This window comes from Hemiscyllium ocellatum, chromosome 19 (assembly GCF_020745735.1).
Source record: "Hemiscyllium ocellatum isolate sHemOce1 chromosome 19, sHemOce1.pat.X.cur, whole genome shotgun sequence".
NCBI lineage: Eukaryota > Metazoa > Chordata > Chondrichthyes > Orectolobiformes > Hemiscylliidae > Hemiscyllium > Hemiscyllium ocellatum.
The window spans coordinates 20,674,909-20,700,148 of record NC_083419.1 but is presented as its reverse complement, the minus strand read 5'-3'; the positions used below and the strand labels follow the sequence as shown (position 1 = coordinate 20,700,148).

The 25,240-nt window shown below is 39.1% G+C and overlaps 1 protein-coding gene across 1 annotated transcript in view; it reads left to right on the top strand.

The window, feature by feature from the left end:
* The first annotated feature begins 4,197 nt into the window (after positions 1–4,197).
* LOC132824896 (receptor-type tyrosine-protein phosphatase R-like) overlaps positions 4,198–25,240 on the top strand; it is a 215,802-nt gene continuing 194,759 nt past the window's right edge. Inside the window, exons 1-2 of the mRNA XM_060839743.1 lie at positions 4,198–4,387; positions 12,683–13,005. Coding sequence (XP_060695726.1) covers positions 4,330–4,387; positions 12,683–13,005 — 381 coding nt within the window. The 5' untranslated portion in view covers positions 4,198–4,329. The remainder of the gene's footprint in view (positions 4,388–12,682; positions 13,006–25,240) is intronic.

Here is a 25,240-nt window from a genome sequence, read left to right as displayed (position 1 = left end):
TGTTTCCATACTATAGGGAATCTAATCTAATCATGGAAACAGACCCTTCAATCCAACTAGTCCATGCCAACCATTTCCCCAAACTTAACTAATCCCACCTGCCTATGTTTGGCCCATATCCCTCTAAACCTTTCTGATTCATGTACATCTCCAAATGTATTTTAAATGTTGTAACTGTACTCACATCCACCACTTCCTGTTCATTCCAGTTCATTCCACACATGAACCACTCTTTGTGTAAAACAGTTGTTCCTTATGTCCGTTTTAATTCTTTCTCCTCTCACCTTAAAAATATGCCCCCTAGTTTTGAAGTTCCCCACCTCAGGGAAAAGACATTTGTTATTCACCCTAGCTATGCCCCTCTTGAGTTTATAAACCTCAATAAGGTCAGCTCTATGCCCCAGTGTAAAATCATCCCAGCCAATCTAGTCTATTTTTATAACTTAAACCCTCCTTTCCCTGCAACATCCTGGCCAATCTTTTCTGAACCCTGTCCAGTTTAATAATGTCCTTACTATAACAAGGTGATCAGAACGGCATACAGTACTCCAGAAGGGGCTTCACCAATGCCCTGTACAACCTCAATATGACATGCCAACTCAAAAGTCTGAGCAAAGAAGGCAAGTATGCTAAATGTCTTCTTAACCACTCTATCTAACTGTGATGCATTTTTCAAAAAGAATTATGTACCTGAACCCTTAGGTCTCTCTGATCTACAACACTACCCATGACCATACCATTAATTGCATGAATGCTAACCTTGTTTGTTTTACCAAAATGCAGTACCTTGCATTTATCCAAATTAAACATCTGCCACTCCTCAGCCCATTGACCTAATTGATCAAGATAATTTTGTATTCTTAGATACCCTTCTTCACTGTCCACTATACCATCAACTTTAGTGTCATCCACAAACTTACTAAGCACACCTCTTATATTCTCATTCAAATCATTTATATAAATGACAAACAAAATTGGACCCAGTGCTGATCCCTGTGGAACACTACTGGTCACAGGCCTCCAGTCTGAAAAGCAACACCACCACCACCACCTTCTGTCTCCTATCATTAAGCCAACTTTGTATTCAATTGCCAAGCTCACTCTGAATTCCATGTGAACTAACTTTACTAAATTAGTCTGCCATGTAGAACCTTATCAAAGGCAGCCATGATTTGGAGACACCGGCATTGGACTGGGGTGTACAAAGTTTAAAAAAAAATCACACAACACCAGGTTATAGTCCAACAGGTTGCATTGGAAACACTAGCTTTTGGAGCACCGCTCCTTCATCAGGTGGTTGTGATCAATTAGATCAAGGACTGAGGAGTGAACAACCTGATGAAGGAGCAGCGCTCTGAAAGCTAGTGTTTCCAATTAAACTTGTTGGACTATAACCTGGTGTGGTATGATTTTTAACCTTATCAAAAGCTGTACTAAAGTTTATGTAAACAAAGTTAAAAATCACACCACACTAAGTTATAGTCCAACAGGTTTAGTTGGAAGCACACTAGCTTTCAGACCACCTGAGGAAGGAGTGGTGCTCCAAAACCTAGTGTGCTTCCAATTAAACCTGTTGGACTATAACTGACGTTTTGTGATTTTTAAACTTTGTACACCCCAGTCCAACACCAGCATCTCCAAACATTGACTACTACGTAAACAAAGTCTACTGCTCTGCCCAGGGGGCAGTTAAGTGTCAATCTCTTTGTTGTGGGCCTGAAATTACATGTAAGGGATGGGAATAGGATATAACATATGAATATAGGAACAGAAGTAGACCATTTAACTTTTGAGCCTGCTTCACTACTCAATAAGATCCTGGCTCTCTGAGAGCAAGACATTCTTATCATCTCTGTCCTAAAAGGTCAATCATGGCTGATCTTTTATTTTAGTTGCTCTTCTAATATCCCAAAATTCCACAAGTGTTGTTTTTGACTGGCACAAAACCAATAGGCCAACCAGCTTTCTTCTGTGCTGCAAACCTCTGTGATAACAACTCTACACTTTCCACATGGAGTCCGATCGAATACCAGATTTGCTTCCATAAAGGGACAATAGCGAACCAGATGGGATAGTTATCATCGACCAGCTATATATAATTTCTAATCAACCGGTTCAGAAATGTTATGACACATCTCTGATACTGGTGGGACTTGAACTCAGGCATCCAGGCTCAGAGTTTGGGGCACTACCAACACACCCTTAGACCAGCTTTATTTCCAGATTTATTCATTGAGTTCTAACTCCAGCAGATGGAGGAATTTGAATCCAGAACCTCAAAACATTAGTGTGACTGTTTGGATTACCAGTCCAGTGAAATTACCACTATCCTGTCATTTCCTACCACTTTGTCACCATCTCCGATGTATAATCTGAGAGAAAGAGTGGGACAGAGACAGGGAAAGGGATAGAGAGACACTTCTGTTTTCCAATACTGCATTTAATGGATCTGATCAAACTTTGGTCATAACATTGAACTCCTAGGTTCATGCCATTAAGCTATGGATTCTTATTGTTAATAAAGCTTTATCCAGGAACATCTAATCAAGAGTATTTATTTGGAAGAGCCTTCCTCATTTCCTGAGAGGGGGTGGACAGCGTAATTAAGGGGTTGTTGAGTTAAATTCTGAAAGGATGCTATGCCTGGCTGGGAAATTTAGAATTATAGCTCAAGGTATCAAGGTGAGGGGTTGGGCATTTATGGCTGAGATTAGAAGAGGGATTTTCATTTAAACAATTGTGGACTTTCACGATTTTGGAAGGGTAGCTAAGGTCAACCATGACCTTATCAGCCAGAATGGTGGAGCAGGCTTGAGGGCAGAACGAATTACTCCAGCTCCTGTTTCTCATGCTGGGTTACCAGTCTTTAACAACATTCTACTGCTGTGCACCAACACGGAGCATGTTGGAGGGCTTGCTGTCTTTCACGCCTTAGTCTTTCATTTTAAATGGAGCCATGAAGCTACTTTAGCACAGGGCCATGGTAAATACATTTGCCTTAACCCACAGCACATGACTGCAATATTCTAATCATGCAAATGAAATGGATTCTCTCTCACCTTTCATGATTTGCATTCCCCTTAATGGACATTGCCCTACTTTTACTAAAATACTGGTTCAGAGATGTTATTACACATCTCTGGAGCTGGTGGGTCTTCAACCACATCTCTCTGTTCCTGGGGTAGGAACATTGCTATTGCACCACAAGAGAGCCCATTAACCGGAACTACCTGTTCAGATATGTTCTAGCACACCAAGGAGCAGATTGGAATTGAACCCAGGCCTCTCCAGTTTAAGAATAACGATAGTATCACTACACCACAGCAGGGCTTATAATGCAAATAATTAAATTGGAAACACAGGTAATTTACTGGTGGGGTCAATAGATGATATAGTTAATATACCAAGGTAATTTGATGATGGAAAAAGTGTCCAGTTGAGTGTAAGAACATTTTCAGATATAATGTTAAAAATGCATTGGATATAAATGCTACAGTGCCTCAGTGGTAGTGTCCCTAAGGCTAAGCCAGTAGGTCTAGGTTCAAGTCCTACCTCCTCCAGAAGTGTACCATAGCATCCCCGAATGAATTGATGAGAAAATATCTTAATAAAATCAATAGAGGCTTTTCTGGTGTATCCCTGACTCCGGACTAGGAGGTCTGGGGTCAAGTCCCACCTGCTCCAGAGATGTATAATGACACCTCTGACCAGGTTGATTTCGAAAAATATGAATGACTTTCATTGAAAAAAAAATCACTTGGAGATTTTTCGTCACCCCCCACTGCTCATACCACCCCCACAAACCCGCCTCCACACCCCCTCCCCACCCCCCTCTCCAAAAAGGAGTCGGTTTCAATCGCATTACAGCGTTCCTGAAACTGACAGCCGCGTGGGACGGCGAAGGGTTCTTGCAATTTCGGTGCTAACATTTTCCGCCGACCTTCAGCGAAACGCCGCACTTGTCAGACGGAAAGTTCAATGTTAAACACACGCGATGTTTTGTTGCTAGGAGGTGCTTTACCGCTACCCCCCTCCAACCTATAGCCATTCGCCCAGCCTCCCCTCCCCCTGTCTCCCTTTGCGCTGCTGGAATTGCAGACCTGTCTTGGGGAGGTAGGGGAGCAGACGGAGCCTCAGATCCATTATGCGTTAGGGCTGCGTCCAGACCGAGCTGCCGGCTGCGACCGACGCAGAGTGCCCGCTGGTTGCTGAGCTAGTCTGCTCGGCTCCTACCTCTCCTCCCCCCTGGAGAGCGGCGCTGGGGCTGGGCTGGGCAGATCTCTGTGCTGCTGATACCTGGCGGTGGATGGTGACAGTGTGCGGAACACCATGCAGGGCTGGCTCGGTATCCGGCTCGTATGCGCCCTGCTTCAGCTCCAGATTGCAGGTAGGTCCCTCTACATCTGACTTTTTTCAATCTGCAGCCCCTGAGCAGCGGTGCGTTTGAAAACAGCGCATCTACGACTTGGGTAAGGGGGCAGGGAGACTCCCTTCCTCAGTCACACCCCCACCACCCCAAACAACAAAAAAAAAGACGTATGTCAAATCCACCCTTGGAACTTGTTGAAATGCAGCTGCCGTTCTCTCCAGGTGACATTTCGGATGGTTTGTCTGATATAGCTACAGATCAAAATGGAAATGCAGGGATCAGTATCAGCCTGGGAGAGCGGCCAGGCCTCCCTTAGCATCGTGTCTCTGTCAATCCGGAGTACCTTAGGGGTTTGGAGGGCGCTGGGGCTACAGTGCATTCCCAGGCCCCTGTTGCAGCCCGGCTAGCGCTAGGGATAAATAAATATCCCAACCACTGGGCATGCAGCGAGCTGTCTTGTGCAACACCCCACAGCGTTTTCAGAACGGCAACACTCTGCACATAATGCAGGGACCCAAACAATTCGGACTTGGATCTACTTGAGGTCCTGGAGTGCACTGCAGGGTTGGACCCTAGAGTTTTTGTTCGCTGATGAAATATGGTGTAGGAAGCCCCACATTTCATCACTGAATAAAATGAGTGAAGCTAGACTTTGGCTCAGCAACACTGAAGGATTGGCACTTATCGATCCCAGGTCAGGGTGTTATATGGATTGTTGGAGACCATTCAACTGGTGGCATTCCCTTATATCTGCTGCCCTTGTGTTTCTAGGAGGTAAAGGTTGTGGGTATGGAAGATGCTGTCAAAGACAGCTGAGTCAGATGCTGTACTGCACATAGTAGATGCTCCACCCTACTGCCAGTGTGCATTGGTGTTAGAGGAATTGAATGTTAAAGGCATTAGATAGGGTACTAATCAATGGGAGGTTTTGTTCTAGAATATTCTGAGCTTCTTGAGTGTTGCTGGAGCTGAACTAATCTACAAGCAGGGAGCATTCCATCACACTCCTGTCTTGGACAGGCACTGAAGAGTCAGAAGGTGAATCATCTGCAAAATATCCAGGCCCTGACCACCTCCAGCTACAGTATTTCAATATTTTTCTGGTCAGTGGTAACTCTCAGAATGCTAATGGTAGGGATTTGGGAGTGGCAATACCATTGAATGTCAAGGAGAGATGTTTGAATTTTCTGTCACAGATGGTCATTACCTGGCTCTTGTGTGGCATGAAGGTTACTTGCCATTTGTCACTTTTCCTGCTTTTCAACATGGACCCCTTCAGTATCTGCAGAATTGCCAATGATTTTTTCATAGAATCCCTACAGTATGGAAACAGACCATTTAGCCCAACAAGTCCACACTGACCTGCCAAAGAGTGACCCACCTAAAACTATTCCCCTACCATATTGACCCCTGTCTAATGCACTAACTTACACATCCCTGAAGACTGGGCAATTTAGCACAGCCAGTTCACCAAACCTGCACATCCTTGGATTGTGGGAGGTAACTGGAGGACCCAGAGGGAACCCACACAAACACTCACCTGAGGCTGGAATTGAACCTGGGTCCATAGCACTGAAGCAACAGTGCTAACAACTGAGCCACCATGCCATGATGGAACACTGTGCAATTATCCCCACTTCTGACTTGAAAATAGAGGAAAGTTTGTTGATGAAGCAGCTGAAGATGGGTGGACCTGAAACACTACATTGAGGAGCTGCTGAAGTGATAGAATCATGGATTTATTGTGACACAGAAAGCAATTTGATCCATTGTGCCTATGCAGGCCCTCCTAGGAAGCAGTTTATGTCCTGCCAATATCTGTCCTCTCCCTACATCTCTGCATATCCCTCCTGTTTAGATATTTAAAAGCTGTGGAAAAATTTACAGAACAGAAGGAAGCTACTCTGCCCATTGTGTCTGTCTCTACCAGATTCTTGACCTTCCTGCAGAGAGGCCATGATATCTATCATGTTTTGTTTATTTAATTGTTCAAGGGATGTGAGTATTCCTGGCTGGGCCAACATTTACTGTTTATCCCTAATTGCCCTTGTGAAGAAGATAGTCAGCCATACTCCGAACACACTCATAGTGCTGTTGGAAAGGGTGCTTCAGGATTGGCAGTAAAGGAATGGTGACCTAGCTTCAAGACAAAATAGTTCATGTCTTGGATGATCATAGTGATGGTGTTTTCATTGATCTGCTGCTCTTGATGTCATGGATCCAGAAGGTGCTGTTGAAACAGCAGTCAAAGAGTGTGGTACTGGGAAAGCACAGCCAGTCAGGCAGCATCCAAGGAGCAGGAGAGTCAGTATTTCAAGCATAAACCCTTCATCAGTCCACTTGAACTAAAAGAATAGGACTATGCTTTCAACATTTCACTCAAATAGCATTGCTCTGACTATTAGCAACCCCTTATTTCTACAAAGAACTAGGTGCATATAAATATATCAGTAGTAATGTTGTAATCTTAAGCTTGCAAGCTTCTCAATCAGAGGTGAGAGTGCTCCTGATTGAGCCAATTTGGTACTTCACCCATTAAGCTCTGCACACTGTGGAAATTCACAGATAAGTGCTGGGTGCTCCAAAGGGAGCAAACGAACATCAAAGTCATTCTGTGTCTGAGGAATGTATAATGGGTTTGGAAGAGTGACTGAATGGATTACTAAAACCCTGAAGCAGAATAAATTATTCACTGCATTTCTCTGAAGATTTTGTTTATACCACTTGTGTGCAATGAAATGAATAAAATTTAAGCTACATTCTTGGAAATTTATTTCTATTAATTTAGCAGGTGCTTTAATACATTTTGCAAGATTATGTGAACTGCCTGTCACTGCTCTTCCAATGTAAACAGCTGTCATCATGAAAATTCACCAAGAGGTGGTAGCTCTCAATAGAATTTAATAAAAATGTTTCATGAGCTCCAAAACAAAATTTAGAAGGGAAGAAAATCTAAAGCAGCTCAGAATTAAGAGGCCAGTTCTTGGTTTGTCTGCGCTGCATCAATAATATTTTATTTCTAACCCGTCTTTGCTTTAAGACATAGAATTTTGCCTACTATAATCCATTAATGACTCTATAATTTCATGGAAGACTGGCTCATTAAAGAATAAAGTAATTTAAATGTCTACAATTTTAGAAGTAAAAGGATGTGTACAAGTGATTGTTTGATATTCAATCAAAAGCAAAATATTGTGTACATGGGAAAATTGTAAAATATTCAGAAAATATTAGAAATTGCCAGCCTTAAGGAAACAGAGTTCTAAGGTGTGGTTACAACCCATTCAAAACCCATCCACCTACACAAAGTTAAAATCAGATCCAGTGTTTCAGGTTGATGAGCTCCTATTTTCTAAAAGATCATTGACCTGAAACATTAACTTCAATACTACCTGAATTGTTGAGTGTTTCCAGAAGTTTCTGCTTTTATTCATGTGAAATATTTGGTTTTCAAGAAGACTTCATGATATCTCTGTGTTGTAAAATCTGTCCTTCACAAATTTTGGACCTTAGGAAATAGTTATCAGAAGTATAAAGACACAATGAATTGTTATATGCAAATTAGTTGAATCTGACGATATATCCTTGTAGAGTTGTTAGAACAGTGCTGAAGATCAATTAAATGATCTTTGAATCAACAAACAGTAATGGATTCACAAGATCAGCATTTCCAACTTTTTAAAAAAAAACTAGATAATTTAAAATATCAAAATGAATAATGAATTTTCTCCATTTGGTACGGAAATAGCTGCTCACAGTTATGTCAATAACTTGATTCTTTTTCAATCATGTCTAAGCATGACAGATATCATCTAGATTACCTTAATTGCCTTTGTTTAAGGAAGTTGTTAAATTACGAATAAATTGAAAATGCATAAGACAATATAGTGGTCAAGAGTTAAAAGATTAGCAAACAAATTTTACTGTTTCTGTCTCAGCTAATACACAAACAATTTGTAATTAAAGTAAATATTTGTTTCATTATTGAGGCAAGAAATTTGGATGGTGTGTTTAAATTGGTTTTCCAAAGCGCTTGAAATTTTTCTTGGTTACTTCCAATCTTTTAATGATCTGCAGTGTCAACCAACATCAGGAGTGACTTTGTTTGATTCTCTGTCTGATTCAAGGGTGCATGCCAAATACCTCCTTGTCCCCACACCAAGATTTATAGGTAAAATTGCTGCTGGCTGCACCCCAATTTATGTCACATTTTCTTCCTCCCTGCCAACCATTCACATCATCACAAAGTATGATCTTAGCTTTTTTGCTTCTCAGTTCTAACCAAATTGTCTCAGTCCTTGTCCCCCTCAAGGACATCTCCTCTCTCTAATCCTGCAGATAGTGGTTCCTAACTGGTTTTACAAATCCAACTCCTGTTTTTCCTTCTCTATCTTTTCTAAATACTTCATATCCTAGTATAACAAATACCCAGTCTTCATGATTTGGAGCTTTGTTTCTGTGATTGCCACTACATTATACTTCCACATTGCTACCTGTGCTTACAGCTAAACTGCCTTATTCACTATTCAATGTGCATTTATCTCCAATTATTGTAATCCTGATTTTGCACTGTAGTCTTTCTTAGTTTGCTCCTATTTAGTATGGCATTTCCTTCTCTAGTACTGTCCAAAAGTCCAAACTGTATGCACCATAATTCTTCTTTCCTACTTTCCACACCCCTGCCAATTTAAACCCTCTCCAGCCACACTAGTGAACCTTCCCACAATGACATTGAACATGGTCCTATTGAGGCCCAATCCCTCCCTTCTAAGTATTGTTTTCAATTCTGAATGCAGGTTTGCTCGCTGAGCTGGAAGGTTCATGTTCAGACATTTTGTCACCATACTAGGTAACATCTAAATTGAGTCTCTGGATGAAACTTCCTAGGATGAACACAGTTAAAAATCACACAACACCAGGTTATAGTCCAACAGGGTTAATTGGAAGTACTAGCCTTCGGAGCACTGCTCCTTCATTAGGTGATGAAGCGGTACTCTGAAAGCTAGTGCTTCCAAATAAACCTATTGGACTATAACCTGGTGTTGTATGATTTTTAACTTTGTATACCCCAGGCCAACACCGGCACCTCCAAATCATTTCGAGGATGAAGTTACCTAGTATGGTGATGAAACATCTGAACATGAACCTTCCAGCTCAGCGAGCAAACCTACATCCAGAACCTCAACCTGAGCTACAAATCTTCTCAAAACTCGCTAATTGTTTTCAGTCCCAGAATTGGCCCCAATGCCTAGTATTGTTCAATGTAAAGCCAGGATGTAAGTTTGCTTTAGCGTATGCTAACGGTTCCTTCCTTAAATACATAATATAATCACATTTGTTTTATATATTAACTTCGCCTGCCCACTAGGATTGTATTCCACAAACAAAAGGAATGATTTAGTGCAGACTCAGAGGGCCAAAAGGCCAATTCTGTGCCCTATGACTCTGTGACCTCAATACTGTCCACTGTCATTAGTACCAACACACACCACAATATCTAGCTCCTCTTCCTTCCCCTTACAAAATGTTCTGCACCCTCTCTTTCCATTAACATGTGGGATGCAATGCACTATGTGTGACTCATGAAGCCAATTACAGAAATGGCTCCATGTTTCTCATCATCATAGTCTGACTGTGACATCTCCTATGACAACTGCATGTCCACGCATCATTGTTCCCTACTCTACAGTCTCTTATTCATTGATCTGGGCTGCACTCCTTCAGAGCATTGTCACTTCCAACAGTCTCTAATGCTGACTAGCTATTTGGAAATGGCACTCACTCTATGCTACCTGCCTCTTCCTACTCTTTTGGATGGCCATCACCTACTACATTGACTTCACTGCCTGTCAAGCGACCACTTTCTGGACTGTATTCTTCCTTCTGGACATACTACAGTGACTCCAGCTTCCTGAAATATTCTGAGCTCAAGTTAGAGTCACTTCCAACAAAGATGATACCCAAGTCAGATGTCCTGAAGTTCCCATCTACACAGGAATTGCAAACAAGTCACAGGTGCCCATCCATGATGAAAATAAAAAAAAACCCTCTGTTCCCATTAGTACCCTTTTTAAGTTATTAATTTTAATGAATATCTTTAGAACTGCTGTGTTTATAACTTATCAATTAAATTATGTTTATGCGAACCTAAATTGAACATTTTTTTCATTTTCTAACTCCTAATTTGAACACATATCCTATCTTGGAGAGAGAAAAGAGGAAAGTAGTCAGCTACTTCCTTGTGCTGCCATATTTTGATTTTCCTTTGAATATCTTTGGTCAGCTGTGAACCACAGACTGTTCCACACCGCGCTCTCTTACGATACCTCTTCAGTCCTCTTGCTGCACTCTCTTTGTTTCCTCTCAATCTCCCTTTTTGTACCCACATTGGTAGAAATGTGGAGCTCATTCCCACAAAAACTATTGATGCTTGCTCAACAATAATTTTAAATCAGAGAGCAATTTATTTTTCCTCGCCGGAAAAGAACATAGAGCCAACAGGAGGAATGCTGTCAAGGTACAGATTAGCTGTGATCTCATTGAATAGCAGAATGTGCATGAAGGGCTGAATATTCTATTACCCTGTAACTAAGTCTTGTTTCACCCAATGTATTGGGGATGATTGGTTAAAATAGATATGAACTGGTGCCAATCTTGCCACAATGTAACTTGTTGGTACTGCTCATATTTCACAGGTCTATCCATCTGTGTAACCATGCACGGATCCAATTGTAAATTTGCATAGATGTAGAAAAGCATCATATGAATTACCCATCGATATATTTTTCAGCTAACGCTTAAGCAAGGTTAATGAGAGAAAAAAGGCAGTTAATTTTCAGAATTGCTATGGAAACAGTTAATTGCCAATAACCTTTTTGCTTTTCCCATGCCTGTTTACTTATTTAAAAGCTGTATTTCTGTTTTAATTCAGAAATCTATTTAGGGATGATAGTCAAATAAAAATGACTGTCACTGGGTGTTGGAAGCCAGGTATAAATTAAATTAATTTTAACAAAACAATTAAATGGAAGTATTACAATAGGACAGGAATCTGTGACCTTAACACAAGAATAAAACATTTTAAAAATATAGTTAAAAACACAATTATCTTAAGAATCTCAGTGCTGTTACTCAAATACCAACAATAATGGAAAACAGGACCAAGACAGATTTCAGCAGTATTATAAAGGTTTTCGTGAAGTACAGATGTTAATTGAATAATACTTTCTTACAAATACAATGTTAACAAATGTTTAAAGAAATGAAGCAAGCCATTTATTTACCAAAGTGGGTTTGATCGATGAAGGTGAGGAGCTGGATGCAGCATCGAATTATATGCTTCAGACCCATACAATAAGCTGACAAAAATTGTAGCAGTCTATAGAGATCTTAAAGCACTTCAACTAAGCAGAGATTTTGCCTGATTAAAGCAAGAGCTGAGAAAATGCTGCACTAATGAATAAGGGAAGGGAAGCTTAGACATAGATGTAAGGTCTAAACAAATGATGGAATGACCCCTGGTTTGTGCCTTCCAAAATGGAGATGAGGTTGTATGAAGTAATTAAGAGGATACAATAAAAAGTTAGAAGTAACCTCAAAACTGTTGAGTAAATGTCTTTTTGGTTCTTTAAACATGCTTTTGTAACAGTTCAGTACCCAACAACACCGAGTAGTATGATTTGGAAACAGCATACATCCAATATAAAGCCATGAAATAAGTTTCCATTAGCATCTGTTTACTATCCCTATTTCGTGTATATTATGTAATCTCATTTGTTTCAATAGTAGCTTCTCCTGCCCACTAGGAATGCATTCCATGAGAAAAAGGGGGAAGATGTAGGCATTCCTGACCTTTTTCAATTCATAACTGAGTGAATTGGTGTGTGCCCTCTGCCAAGCCTAAACTATTGCTGACAGAAAAGAACAGCAGACCTGGACACAGACTAACCCAAGTACTTGGTACATGCACATGGAAAATTTGGTGCATATTAGCTTCTGCTTCTAGAAAACAGTAAAATAATTGTTTATACATTTTCTTAATGAGATAATTGCAAAATGAACCAGTATGCTTGAAAGGTCGTGGGCTAGATTAATTACTATGTTTTGAATTCTTGGATAAGCTGCCAGATAAACCTATCTCATGTGGCTAATCCTGCTTACAAATCGAACCTCACTACTTAAGTAGCAATGAATTTAACTTTAGCATCATAGAACAAAACAGTATGTGCCCACTAATGGCAAAAATATTGTATTAATTGTTGAATTAATTTGCAGAAAATGTAATTGGCCTCCCTCAAATTATTCTCTTTTCAGGTTGCTTTTCAGGAGATCAGGAATACTTCAAGATCAGAAGTCAGAAGAAGTCAGCCAGCAATGGCAAGCCAATGATGATTTATCAGAAAGCACAGAGCATCAATAAAGGCTTGGACTTGAGTAGCACAGAGATGCCAAGAAGCACAATAAAAATGCCACCATTGAGCAAGTATACAGACCAAAGCAGACCTCATCCTGCCATGATTGTCAAATCCGTTTTACCTAGAGTATCCAATGAGCGAAGCATTCATTTTGTGACAAACAATGACCATCAGTTAGAAATTGAAAAGCTTCCTATTCCTGAAGATGACTTGATTTCAGTGGTGAGTATTGGTATAAAAAAATACAAGACAACTTTGCTTTGGTAAGTTTCTCTTTGAGAGCCATTATGATGATCTACAGCACAGAAGCAGTTTGTTATCCCCATAAGAGTGTGTGCTCCAGATGGACCCTCTCTCCTCTTTCCTCATCTAACTTTGTCACTTCATGTTTTCTCCCTCTGCTGCTTATTCAGCTTCTCCTTAAACACAAAATAAAACAAAGAACGTAAGATGCTGGAGATCTGAAAACAAACAAGTGCAGAAATTGCTGGAGAAACCACAGAGAGAAAACAGAGTTAAGGTTTTGAATCCAATGACCCTTCTTCAGAACACTTAAATACGTTCCTCCAAAACACATCTGTGCTTCTCACTTCATCCACTTCCTGTGATAGCAAATGCCACATTCTAACCGCTCACTGGCTGATGCAGTTTCTCCAGAATTCACTTTTGGATTTAATAGTGACTAGCCAGTATTAATATTCCTGATTCTCATCTTGCCAGCATCTGGAAGCATCACTACCTCTATCCCACCAAATCTTCTGTTAATATTGAAAACCCTCAGGCTATCATTTGACCTTTCATTTTGAAAGAAAAGCCTGCTCAGTCTTTTCTGATCAATAAAATCTTGCTGTTCTGAAAAGTCTGTCTCAATTTCCTCATATTGTCAGTTGTCTCAGTGCAGATTGGTAGGTCAGGGATTATGGCAACAAATGATCATCTTCATTTATGTCGTTTATTGGAAAGTATTAGCCACATTCTAAAATGTTAACTTCGTTATCAAATGATAAACCAGAATTAATGAATTTGTAAAATAGAAGGGTAAATATGATACAAAATGTTGTCAATCGCAACAGTTTCATTTCTTTAAGATTGATGGTTTATGGGCATACACTGGAAGTCTTTTGGCATATTTAAGAAAGAGCATCTACCAATTATATCTGAATGTAAGAAGTTGAAGCAAAGTAGGCCCATATAATCCTTTGAGCTTGCTCCTCCATTTAGTAAGATCATGGGTATTTTTCTACATACCTTAATTCCCACCACCTATCTTCCTTGACTTTCCCCTTAGGCAGAACATAATGCCTACTCAGTAGTGGGTTTTGTAACACTGTATTCATAAATTGGGCAAGATAGTGTGCGATGGGGAACCTGCCACCTTATCACCAATGGATATTTGGATAGGAAGGATGGAATTTAATATTGGTGCTGGGCATCACATCTGCCAGCTGGAGAAATTACAGGAGCTCCTGGGAATACGCCCAGGATGGGAAATCCAAGATGGGACAGTCGTTCTGCCGAGACCTGAACTGAGGACCTTGTGGGCAATGAATAACCACTCATGGATCTCAAACTGATGCTGCAGCTTCTCATGCAGCAGTGAATGGAGGAGAGTCGCTACACACAGAGCCAGCAAAGCAAAGAGAAAGAGTTTTGTTTTCAAATGGACTCATTCCATGATTGTAGGACCCTGCATCAAGGAAGGAAGGACCCCAATGAGAGCCAGTCTCCAGTCCTTTCTACTGACCATCTTATACCCCCCCCGTCTTTTGTGACCCTTTGTAAACCATGTGCCACCCTCACGCACCTTTCTCCTGGACTCCTTGTAAATACGTCTTTCTGGAGGGTGAATTAGCAGCAGCCATGGTTTAAAGTGACCCTGAAAGGATTTCCAGCCCCCGAGTCCTCATTCCTGGTGAATGCTAGATGATGCACTGTTAAGTGTCCAATGACCACTAAAGTCTACTGAACCTTCTAAAACAAAGGTAAAATTTCCCAGGAGCTCCTGTCATTTCTCCAGCCGGCAGACATGATGCCCATTATCAATGTTAAATTCCATCCTTAGTATCCAAATATGCATTGATATCTCAGGTTAGAATGTGCTCAATGACTGAGTATCCAGAGATTCATAACATTCTGATTAGAGAAATTTCTCCTAAATATCCAAAGTCCTTTATCCTGTTTCACTGCGTCAGTTTTAGACTTACCAACCAGAAATTCTGTTAAATAATTTGTACCAGAAATATCCTGACATTTTGTTTTTTCACATGTGGCTGGCTGGTATTAATGTTCTAATCATTTTTAAACTAAAGTGAGAGAATAAATATACACTAAACCATTTAAATTTTTGTGTCTCTTTTCCCCTTTAAAGATCATGAAATGTACTACATGTGAAATTCACTTTCCTTTGTAAGTATACAAGCAGTAGTTAATTAAGAACAATTGGTAGTTTAAGTGTTGTGGTTTACTTTCTGACAATCCAGCCATTTGCAAATATAACTTATCCAATATCAAACTTATTGCTAAAGACAGAGATATGTTCCAATATAACTTTCAGAATTTAACATTTCAGAGTATGCTTTGGTGCAAAGTGAAAGCAAAGACATTTCACAGACAGCATAGACATAACATTTTCACAAAGATTATTGCAAGTTTAGTCATAGGTAATCTTACTGATAGAAGGCTAGGCTTGAGGGGCTAAATGGCCTACTCTGGTTCCTTTGTTCCTGCTCCTTAACCTTCCATGCCAAAGCCTTTCCTGCTAACTCGACACTCATTGAAACAGTGATTTATTTCAAAGTGATGAAATTACTTAAAATCTACCAATTTATTAAGTTAATAAATTTATTTTTGTAATTCAGCTCACATTTTTACATTGATGCTGATGAACTTTCACATAATTTAGAAATTATTAAAGCCCATTCATGTCATAATGTTACACAATGGCGAGAAAGTTTCAGACAAACCTGATTTGAATGCTGCTGCCTTACATCTGATGATTTGATTGAAAGATTGGGTTCATTTTACATCCTTTTGTCTTAAGTCTGTGCTTGGAAACATGGCTCCATGGTTTAATGGGGACAATGTTTTATTATGTGTCCTGGGGGACATAAATATTTTGTTCACCAATATATCCAATTTTGGGAAAATAAGGGACAACCAGGTTAAGAATAACTTGGTTTATGCTTCTTACACTCAAATTTAAAGGCATTTAGGACACCTTTTTAAAAAAATCTAATTAGATATTGCAGCTTTTATACTAATTTTTTCAAATATTTGATCTTTGCTGTTTCAGAGCTTTTGAAAGAGAATTATAATGAAAACTCATTAGGTCCAATTTTCTCTCTCCTGGAGGTGGAAATAAGAGCTTAGAGTGGAAATAATTGGGAAATTTAGTCTTGGAGAGATTCTTGCTTTCTTCTCATCCGTTCCTCAAGTAGGTTCTGGGCAAGAATGTCTACCAGAGATTTGCTCACCCTGTCAAGTGATCAATTAATTGCCAAATAAGGGCTTCAACAGACTGCCTACCCAATCACTTACTCTCCTGCCAAGCAAGAAAGATGGTCACTTTCCCCACTGGAGTACAAGGGAGGTCTACCTACTGGACTGTGGACAGGATCCCTAATTTCCCCAAGACCAGGGCGATCGGATATATGATTGGGGGTCAATCCTGCCCTTACCTCTGAACCCCATATTCCTCCATCTCCCCATGACCCTCCCCATAAAAAAAGAAAAAAAACCCCTGCAAATTCAAATCACATTTGAGAATAAAGAGGGAACTCTATCTCTTCACCCTGCAGGCACCCTGCCTGTATTCCTGATGAAAGGCTTTTGCCCGAAACGTCGATTCTCCTGCGTCTCGGATGCTGCCTGACCTGCTGTGCTTTTCCAGCATCTCTCTAATCTAGACTCTGTCTATAAAATTATTCAAGCACACCAACATTCTGTGCTGTAATATCCACTCCCCATCCATGAAACATGCAAGAGGGGGTTGTATTGCTCTGTCATTTTCAGTCAACCCAATTTTGTTGCTCAATATTTAGTTTCCTTTCAGATTAGTTGATCTGACACCTTTTCCCCACTTCCTTTTACATCCAATGCATTTTAAATGACAATTATTACTCGGAATTTCACCTAAACTGCAACTTTGAGCATTCATCTTGCCCAATTCAGATTTGTTCAGCACCACAGAAAGCAAACTGACCACTGAAAATTGAGTCCAGCTGGTGCAATCCATTTCCGGCTGACTTTACAGAAGCTCCCAGTCCTAAATGACCTTGCTCAAAATAGAAAACCTACCCCATTTGTTCAAAACCAGATGCTCAAGACTTTCACACTGTAGTGAATCCATTACACAATGAGCAGATAGATGTCTGACTTAGAACTGAAAACAAATGCTAGGATTACCAGTCAAGGAATTTCATTATTCTGACATTAACGTGGAAGTTGCGTTTTGGTGTCCAAGACTGTGCCAGGACAAACTTGAGAAAATCATACATATATTTTGCTATAAAAGCTTCCAAATAATTAGAGGCAGTTTTCCCTCAAAAAAAAAGAAATATACTAGCCTTGCATATATATTGTGTCTTTCTTCACCCCAAAGGATCCAAAAACACTTTACTGTCAAAGGAGCACTTTCATAGTATGGTCACTGTTGAAATGCAGGGAACATGGTATCTAAGGTGTGCACAGGAAACCCCCTCAACCAGCAACAAGATAATGATCAGATAATCAACTTTTGTGACATCGATTGAAGAATAAACACTTACTAAAAGACACAGTTGATAACATCCCTGCTGTTCTTGGAAATATTGCCATGGAATCTTTCACATCTGTACAGTATGAAAACAGGCCATTCAGCCCAACAACTCCACCCTGACCTCTGGTGAGAATCCCACCCAGACCTATCCCCTACTCTTTCCCTGTAGCCCTACATTTCCCATTGCTAACTCATCTAACCTACATATCCCTGAACACTATGAGCAATTTAGCATGGCCAATCCACCTAACATGCACATCTTTGAACAACAGAAACCTATACAGACATAGGGAGAACCTGCAAGCTCCACACAGACCGTTGCTAGAGGCTGGAATTTAACCCGGATCCCTGGCACTGTGGGGCAGCAGCGCTAACCATTGGATCAGCGTGCTGCCCTTGGAGAACAGAAACAGTTTTATACTTTGACACCTCATCCATAAGCCATAATCTCTGACACAGCAACATTTCCCTCCAGCTGGGCTTGAACACATAAGACTTAGAGGTGCGTGTATTATCAACTGAGCCATCAACTAATAGAAACAAAAACAGAAGTTGCTGAAAAAGCTCAACAGGTCGGGCAGCATCTGTGAAGAGAAATCAGATCTGGTGACCCTTCCTCAGAACTGGCCACTAACTAATAGGTCAGGCTTAGTCAGCCATTTGTGGAAAGCTATCACAGTAGAATTTTCACTGGCATCTTAAGTGTAAAAAATGTCACTGTTTTTGAACTGGTTCACATTCAAACTTATTGATTGTAAGTATGTGGACAAAAAAATGAAGAAAAAGTGTCTTTAGGTTTATCAGGACATTCAGAGTATATTACTTTGTGAACCATAACTGAATAACAGGTAAATGTACATGTATTGCTATACAACCTTGAAGCTGGAATAGGCAGAGCACAGGTATGTTGCTAACATTTCCTCTATGTTTGGAAGTCTGCATATCAACTCTACAGGAGATACACTTGTTGAAAAGAGTTTCATTTTGCAAAAACAGCTGACTGCAATGAAGAGTTTGTGAGAGTTTTCTGTGCTGCATTGCTATTATTGTTTGCAGTTCTGGAATCCATGTTATAGAAAGGATGTGATTGCACTGGAAATGGTGAAGAGCAGATTTGCCAGGATGTTGGCTGGCTTGGAGAATTTTAGCCTTGAAGTTATTGGACAGATTGAGTTTATTTTCTTTGGAGTAGAGATGATTGAGACGGGGCATGATTCAGATATATAAAATTATGAGATGCATAGACAAGGTAGACAAGAAGTTTTCTCCTTGGTGGAGGGATCAATGACCGGGGGCACAGATTTAAGGTAAGGGCCAAGAGGGTGAGAGGGGATGTGAGTAAAAATGTTTTCACCCAGGGGTGGTGGAAATCTGAAACTCACTGCCTATAAGGGTGGTAGAGGCTGAAACCCTAAGAAGTATTTAGATGTACATTTGAAATGCCAAGCCCCACACGGTTATGGGTCAAGTTCTGGAAAATGGGACTAGAAAGGCTTGAAGAGCCTTTTCTGTACTGAAGACCTCTATGACTGATCTCATGCAAATTTACTATGAAGTAGAATTAAACAAAATCTAATTTGCTACTTTATTGCTATTATCACACTCTATTAAAAGTTAGAGAAGCTTTTGCCACAAATTTTACGAAAAATTTAACTTTGGATAGTATTAAAATCAAAGAATATGAAATTCATATTGGTCTTCTTATTTTCTGGTCTAAAAAGACATTTTTTTTTGCCACTATAGGTGAACACTTCACCAGCTACTTTATTTTTTAGTTTAATGTTAAATTAATGTTAAATCAATAGGATTTATTTTTGAAATGATAAGTTTTGTACCAGCGCATCCATCCATAGCTGATCTTATGATTGAAATTTCCTTTAATACTGTCTGTTTTCACAACGTGTTAAAGTATCAATGACTTATTTGAAAATACATGAGAAATACACTCCTCTCAGTCTTTATTTACCATTTATGGAAAAAAAAGTCAATTTGTTTGGTTGGAAATTTTTTTTGACGTCAAGTTCAGGCTTAGATGATTATTTATGTTTATAGTAACTGCAAACACTGAAATAAAAGTCAAATAGCTTGGTTAGTATATATAATTATCGTAGGACTGCAGGATTTCATTATGGGAAAATACTGAAGGATAAAACTATTTGAAGAGATAACAATTTTCATTTAAAACCTTGGGATGCTCCTCTATGGTGCAATTTTCTTAACAAAATAGCAGTTGGTGATGAAGTAGGTAGGCAGAATGTTTAAAGTAGATTATTGTAATCAATTCATGCTGTTTCTTAAGAGATCAACTATACTGAAGTGATTTACTCAGTACGAGGCCAGTGATCCTCAAGTGTTTTAAATTACTGAGAATTTTAATGTTTGTGGTATTGAAACAGCAAACAAATTTTACTGCATTTAATATAGGGGTCTTACAGTTGTTACAGTATCTTCATGGCTGGTTCTAAGGCTAGATAGTATTACCCAATACTTATTGGCATAATTTCAATGGCCAGCAGAATTATTGCAATGTAAAACAAATAGTATATATCCTTGAGAACATAGTGAAAGATGATTATATTAGCAAACAAAACCGTGATATCTTCAGCTTCCTTTTTTTGACTTTCTTTATCCATAATTAATTTTCTGTAATGTTGTAAATGAACGGTAAAGACTTGCGCATGTTATTTTCCATTTTTGCTTGCAATGAACTATTTGAAAATGCAGTATTTCCATTAATTGGGAGTGAAAATTGCCATCGGTGTTAGTGCTAAATAAGTGCTAGTGAATCAGCAGCCCAATTTTCCATGACATTATAGTCAAGGTCATCTTCACCGAAGTTTAAAATCACACAACACCAGGTTATAATCCTACAGGTTTATTTGGAAGTACTAGTGGGGCAGGATCATAGTACTTCCAAATAAACCTGTTGGACTATAACCTGATGTTGTGTGATTTGTAACTTTGCCATTGTTGGACTGAGGTGGACACCTCCACATCTTCAATGACTGGGGAGAAGTTTTGCATCACCCGCCATCAGTGTAAATTGGTATGCAATAGGTATTTGGAAATATTCATTGTATCCAGTAGATGTCCCTCTTTAACAATGATTAATTGTTGTTGGTTATGCAAATCGTAGGAAAGAACATCACTCAGTCAGAAAGGTTCTGCACAGTGCAAAGTCACTTCAATCCTGACACAATTGAAACTTCACTGGATTACTTGCCACCACACCTTGCAATAATGATTTTTCTAAGTACCTTCAATGTGGTTTCCAGTTGTAACCAAACTTCAGAATGCAATGATGTGAGATAACCTCATATTGGTTGTACTTGATAGTTACTTCATATTTTAATTTCTAATGCTAATGCAAAATTTAATCACTTTTGCTTACTAAATAGAAAATGCATTTTAGTGGTTCAGAAAAAGATGAAAGCTTACATATATGTTACCCTTGCTTTCATTTTGTGTGCCGTGAACACCTTTAACGTAAGAATCATATACCAAAGATTAGACCATACAGAATACAGTCCTAATAATGAAGAAGTGAAAGAAAATTCCAGGCCTGATCATTGTTTGATTAACTTTGTTCAAGAAACAATTAGATTCAGTATCCATGGGCTAGGGAGGGAGAAAGTCAGCTAGGCCTTCTGCAGCTTGTAACACTTTAATTGTGTTTGAGGTAATTCTCACATGTAATTGTTAGACAATAACTCAATTTGGTTTGGCTATGATGACTGATATGGTGACAAGCAAAAATCATTGGAGCATACTTGTAGTCCAGTGGCTGTGTCCCTACCTCTGGGATAGAAGAGCCATGTTCAAGTCCCACTTGTTCTAGAGGGGTGAATGTTTGAACAGGTTGTTTTAAGAAAAGAAATTTGGGTTATTCCTTAGTGTGGAGTTGGCTACCGGATACGTCAAGGATTTAAAATGGAAAAGTGGAACCTTAAAAACGAAATTTGTGGTATACTTTCAATCTTAGATATTTTGCATGTAACATGGGAATATATGTACTTATGGAACTTATTCTGATGAGGTCATACTACAACAACCACTTCAACAGCGAGAGAAAGGAATTGAAAAGGGTAAAGGAGTGAGATTGGAATCAGGAAGTATATATAGACCTGAAGATCCAACTTTTGTTTTAGGGATGATGCTTTAAAGACTATTGATATTAAGTCCATGAGGCACCAGCTAGTTAATACACTGATTAAACATGAGGGTTAATTATTATGTAGAAATTGTTCTGAGGCTCCTGTTCTGGATCTTGGTTTTGTATCCAATTATGGCAGATGAAGAATAATAGTAATCATGTAACTATTGTCAATTGTTGTAAAAACCCAGCTGGTTCACTAATGTCCATGAGGGAAGGCAATCTGCCTTCCTTGTCTGGTCTGGCCTACATCAGGCTTGAGACCTACAGCAATGTGGTTCACTCTTAACTGTTCTGGGCAATTGTTAGTGGGCAATAAATGCAGTGATGCCTACATCCTGTGAATGAATTTAAAAAAAACAATTCCAGTTGATTATTTAATGGCTTGGTGATAGTTCTCATTTTTGTAAATCTAGAGAAGGCTTGGTGACACAATTGTCACTTAATAAGTGACGCTGCAACCATCAGAACAACATGATTATCAGTTGTTTCATTGTTATTGGCTTGAAAAAAAAACAGTGGATTCAATTTACCTCCATGTCAGACGTATTAAAATTCTGTACAATCGCTCATTTATATTTCAGATTAACACATATCAGATTCATATTAAAGAAAAACTCATTTTATGGATGTATTCATGTTCGTATATTCACACTTAATCTGATAGAATTGTCTATGAAAGCTGATTAAATAAGTAACTTGTATTTATATGGTACCTTTCACATCCTGTGATCTCACGATCTGTTTCACTTCCAATGAAATAAATTTGTATGGTTGTCATTAATACAATGTAGGTAAATAGGATAGCTAATTTGCACACATCAAGACCTCATAACAGCACTAAGATGAATTGCCATATAATCTACTTTGGTATGTTTGAGATGCAAATCATATTCAGAATACTGAGAATTCTCTGGTGTCTTAAATACTGCTACAGATTCCTGATGAAGGGCTAATGCCTGAAACGTTGATTCTCCTGCTCCTCGGATGCTGCCTGATCTGCTGTGTTTTTCCAGCACCACACTCTCGTTACAGGATCTTCAGCTGTGCACATATCAAAAACCATCAGTGGTTGCATAAGCGTGACTGATAACTTGTGACATTCTGGATACCAATCTCATTCTCTCAGGATGCTTGCATCTAGATGAAGATCTTAAGAGCTGTGCAACTTTTGAAATGCTTTTATAATTCCAAGGAAGAATAGAGATAAATGAAACAATTGCTGGCTTGGGACTTTTGCATCCTTAAGCCCAATTTTGTTTCCTCCTTAAAGTTGCTAGAAGTCTGAGCTGACAAAGGTGAAACCAGGACAACAGGTTTGTGGAATCGGTGTTCAAAAGGACAATAAATGTCTCTTCTTAAGCATTGGGATATAAGGATTGGGAAATAAACAGAAAAGACAAAGGGAAACTATTTCCAGTGGCTGTGAGTTCAAAGAGTAGGGGATATTGTCTGATACTTAGAGCCAGGCCTTTCAGGCGTGAGATAAGGAGACACTTTTTTTTCCATAACTGTTATCAGAAATTTGGACCATTCCCATAAGAGGTAATTTATATTGAACCAATTATTAGTTTTAAGAGATTGGCAGGTTGGTATATGGAGTTAGACCATGGTTCTCATTGAATAATGGAACACATTTAAGGGTTAAATGATCAATTCCTGCTCCTCAGTTCCCTGTTCCTACAGTTGTGAAGGAGGGTGATTTAAAATGGGTTAATTCAATGACAAAACAAGTGAATAAAAGCCAATGAAGAGAGGCCAAAGAAGAGTGGATTAAGAGAGACATAACAAATAAGTCGGGAAAGAAATAAGATTTAAAACAAACACTTTTGAAATCTCCAACAACAAATCACAATGAAAGGAATGAGATGATGCATGCTTAACGATTCACTTTCTGGACAAAAGAAGTTGATTGAAAGTCATTAACAATTAATATAATAAAAGGATATATGTTATTTTTGTTAAATGTTAAAAGGATGTTTTTTTTTCTCACCATTAGGTTGCTGCCAGTTGGTAAATTTAATACTATTGTATTTTGTTCACAAGCTTATTATTTCTTTCTCTGCCAATTCACATTTAGTGGATGGAATTTGCTCCTCGCAGGAAACCCATCACAGATTGTTATCTCGATTGTGCCTACTCTGTGAATACCAATCTTCCTGCATGATTGATGTGCGCTGTTCATACAGGCAGCTGCCATGTAAAATAATTGAGGGTTTTTGAGGGTTTGATTTGCTTACCTTATATTTAATTAATTTAACTAGCAAACAGGACATTTGTCAGGAGTTTATTGCATTCTGGACCAAAAGTCCTGCTTACTAAAAATGATTTTATTTGATGACCTTGTTGCCATAGCAATGTCACCAATGACCAGCCGATTGAATATACTGCATTCTTAAAATGCGTACTTGGATGGATATTTGGTAATGTTGCATGGCTATAATTTCTCCTTATTTCATGCTTAAAATGACTATTAGATTTGTTTTAGCTTGATTTCTTAATCTATGATTTTGTTTGACTCTTTTGAGATTGTGACATTGGGAGCATTTGTGAATGCCCACTATTCTCAATGCAAATATATGCTGCTTTGGCTTGCAGAATTCTGGATAAGGGAGAGAGAGAGAGAGAGCAGTTGCACATGCAGTTCCCAAATCTGAACAATTCACCCTTTAAAACCTTGACAACTTTGTAGCTACTTAAATATTGTATCATGTGAAAATATTGACTATTGGTTTGTGAGCAAAAGTTTTGAAAAAGCTCAGTTTCAGACAGCTGCCACTTTAACTAGCATGGAGAAAGTGAGGACTGCAGATGCTGAAGATCAGAGCTTAAAAATGTGTTGCTGGAAAAGCGCAGCAGGTCAGGCAGCATCAAAGGAACAGGAGAATCAACATTTCGGGCATAAACCCTTCTTCAGGAAGAAGAAGGGCTTATGCCCGAAACGTCAATTCTCCTGTTCCTTTCATGCTGCCTGACCTGCTGCACTTTTCCAGCAACACATTTTTAAGCTCTTTAACTGGCATGCCCATAAATTGGAACATCACAAATTGTGACTGTCGTCTGCTTGATATATAAGAAGGAACATAAAAAGTTAGAAACAACAGTAGACTATACAGATTATTGAACCTGTTTCCATTCAGTTAGATCATGGCTAATCTGCCCATCTAACTCTAACCATTTTAGTTCTTTTACCATCGTAGAAACATTGGAGTTTTGAAATGCAGAACTATTTGTATGTTTTAACATACTTACTGTATCAAGGATAGGGTGCAATGGCAATGAAAGATATGAAAGAAAAAGCAGAAGCAGAAGTTCTCAGTTGTGGTTCTTCCTGTTGGTAAGGTGTAATGCTGTGGACACAGAGTTTAGCCCATTGGCCATTGAAACCCATTGCACAGCACCTCTGCTCCCAAACATGCGTACACTGCATCATCATAGAAGGTATTCTTTGGTACTAACCATCGATGTGCATTATATCTTGTGCAACGTGAACATTCATTGAGTGCAAGCCGTTGTGTTTGCATATGCCTTAAAATTGCTATGAAAAG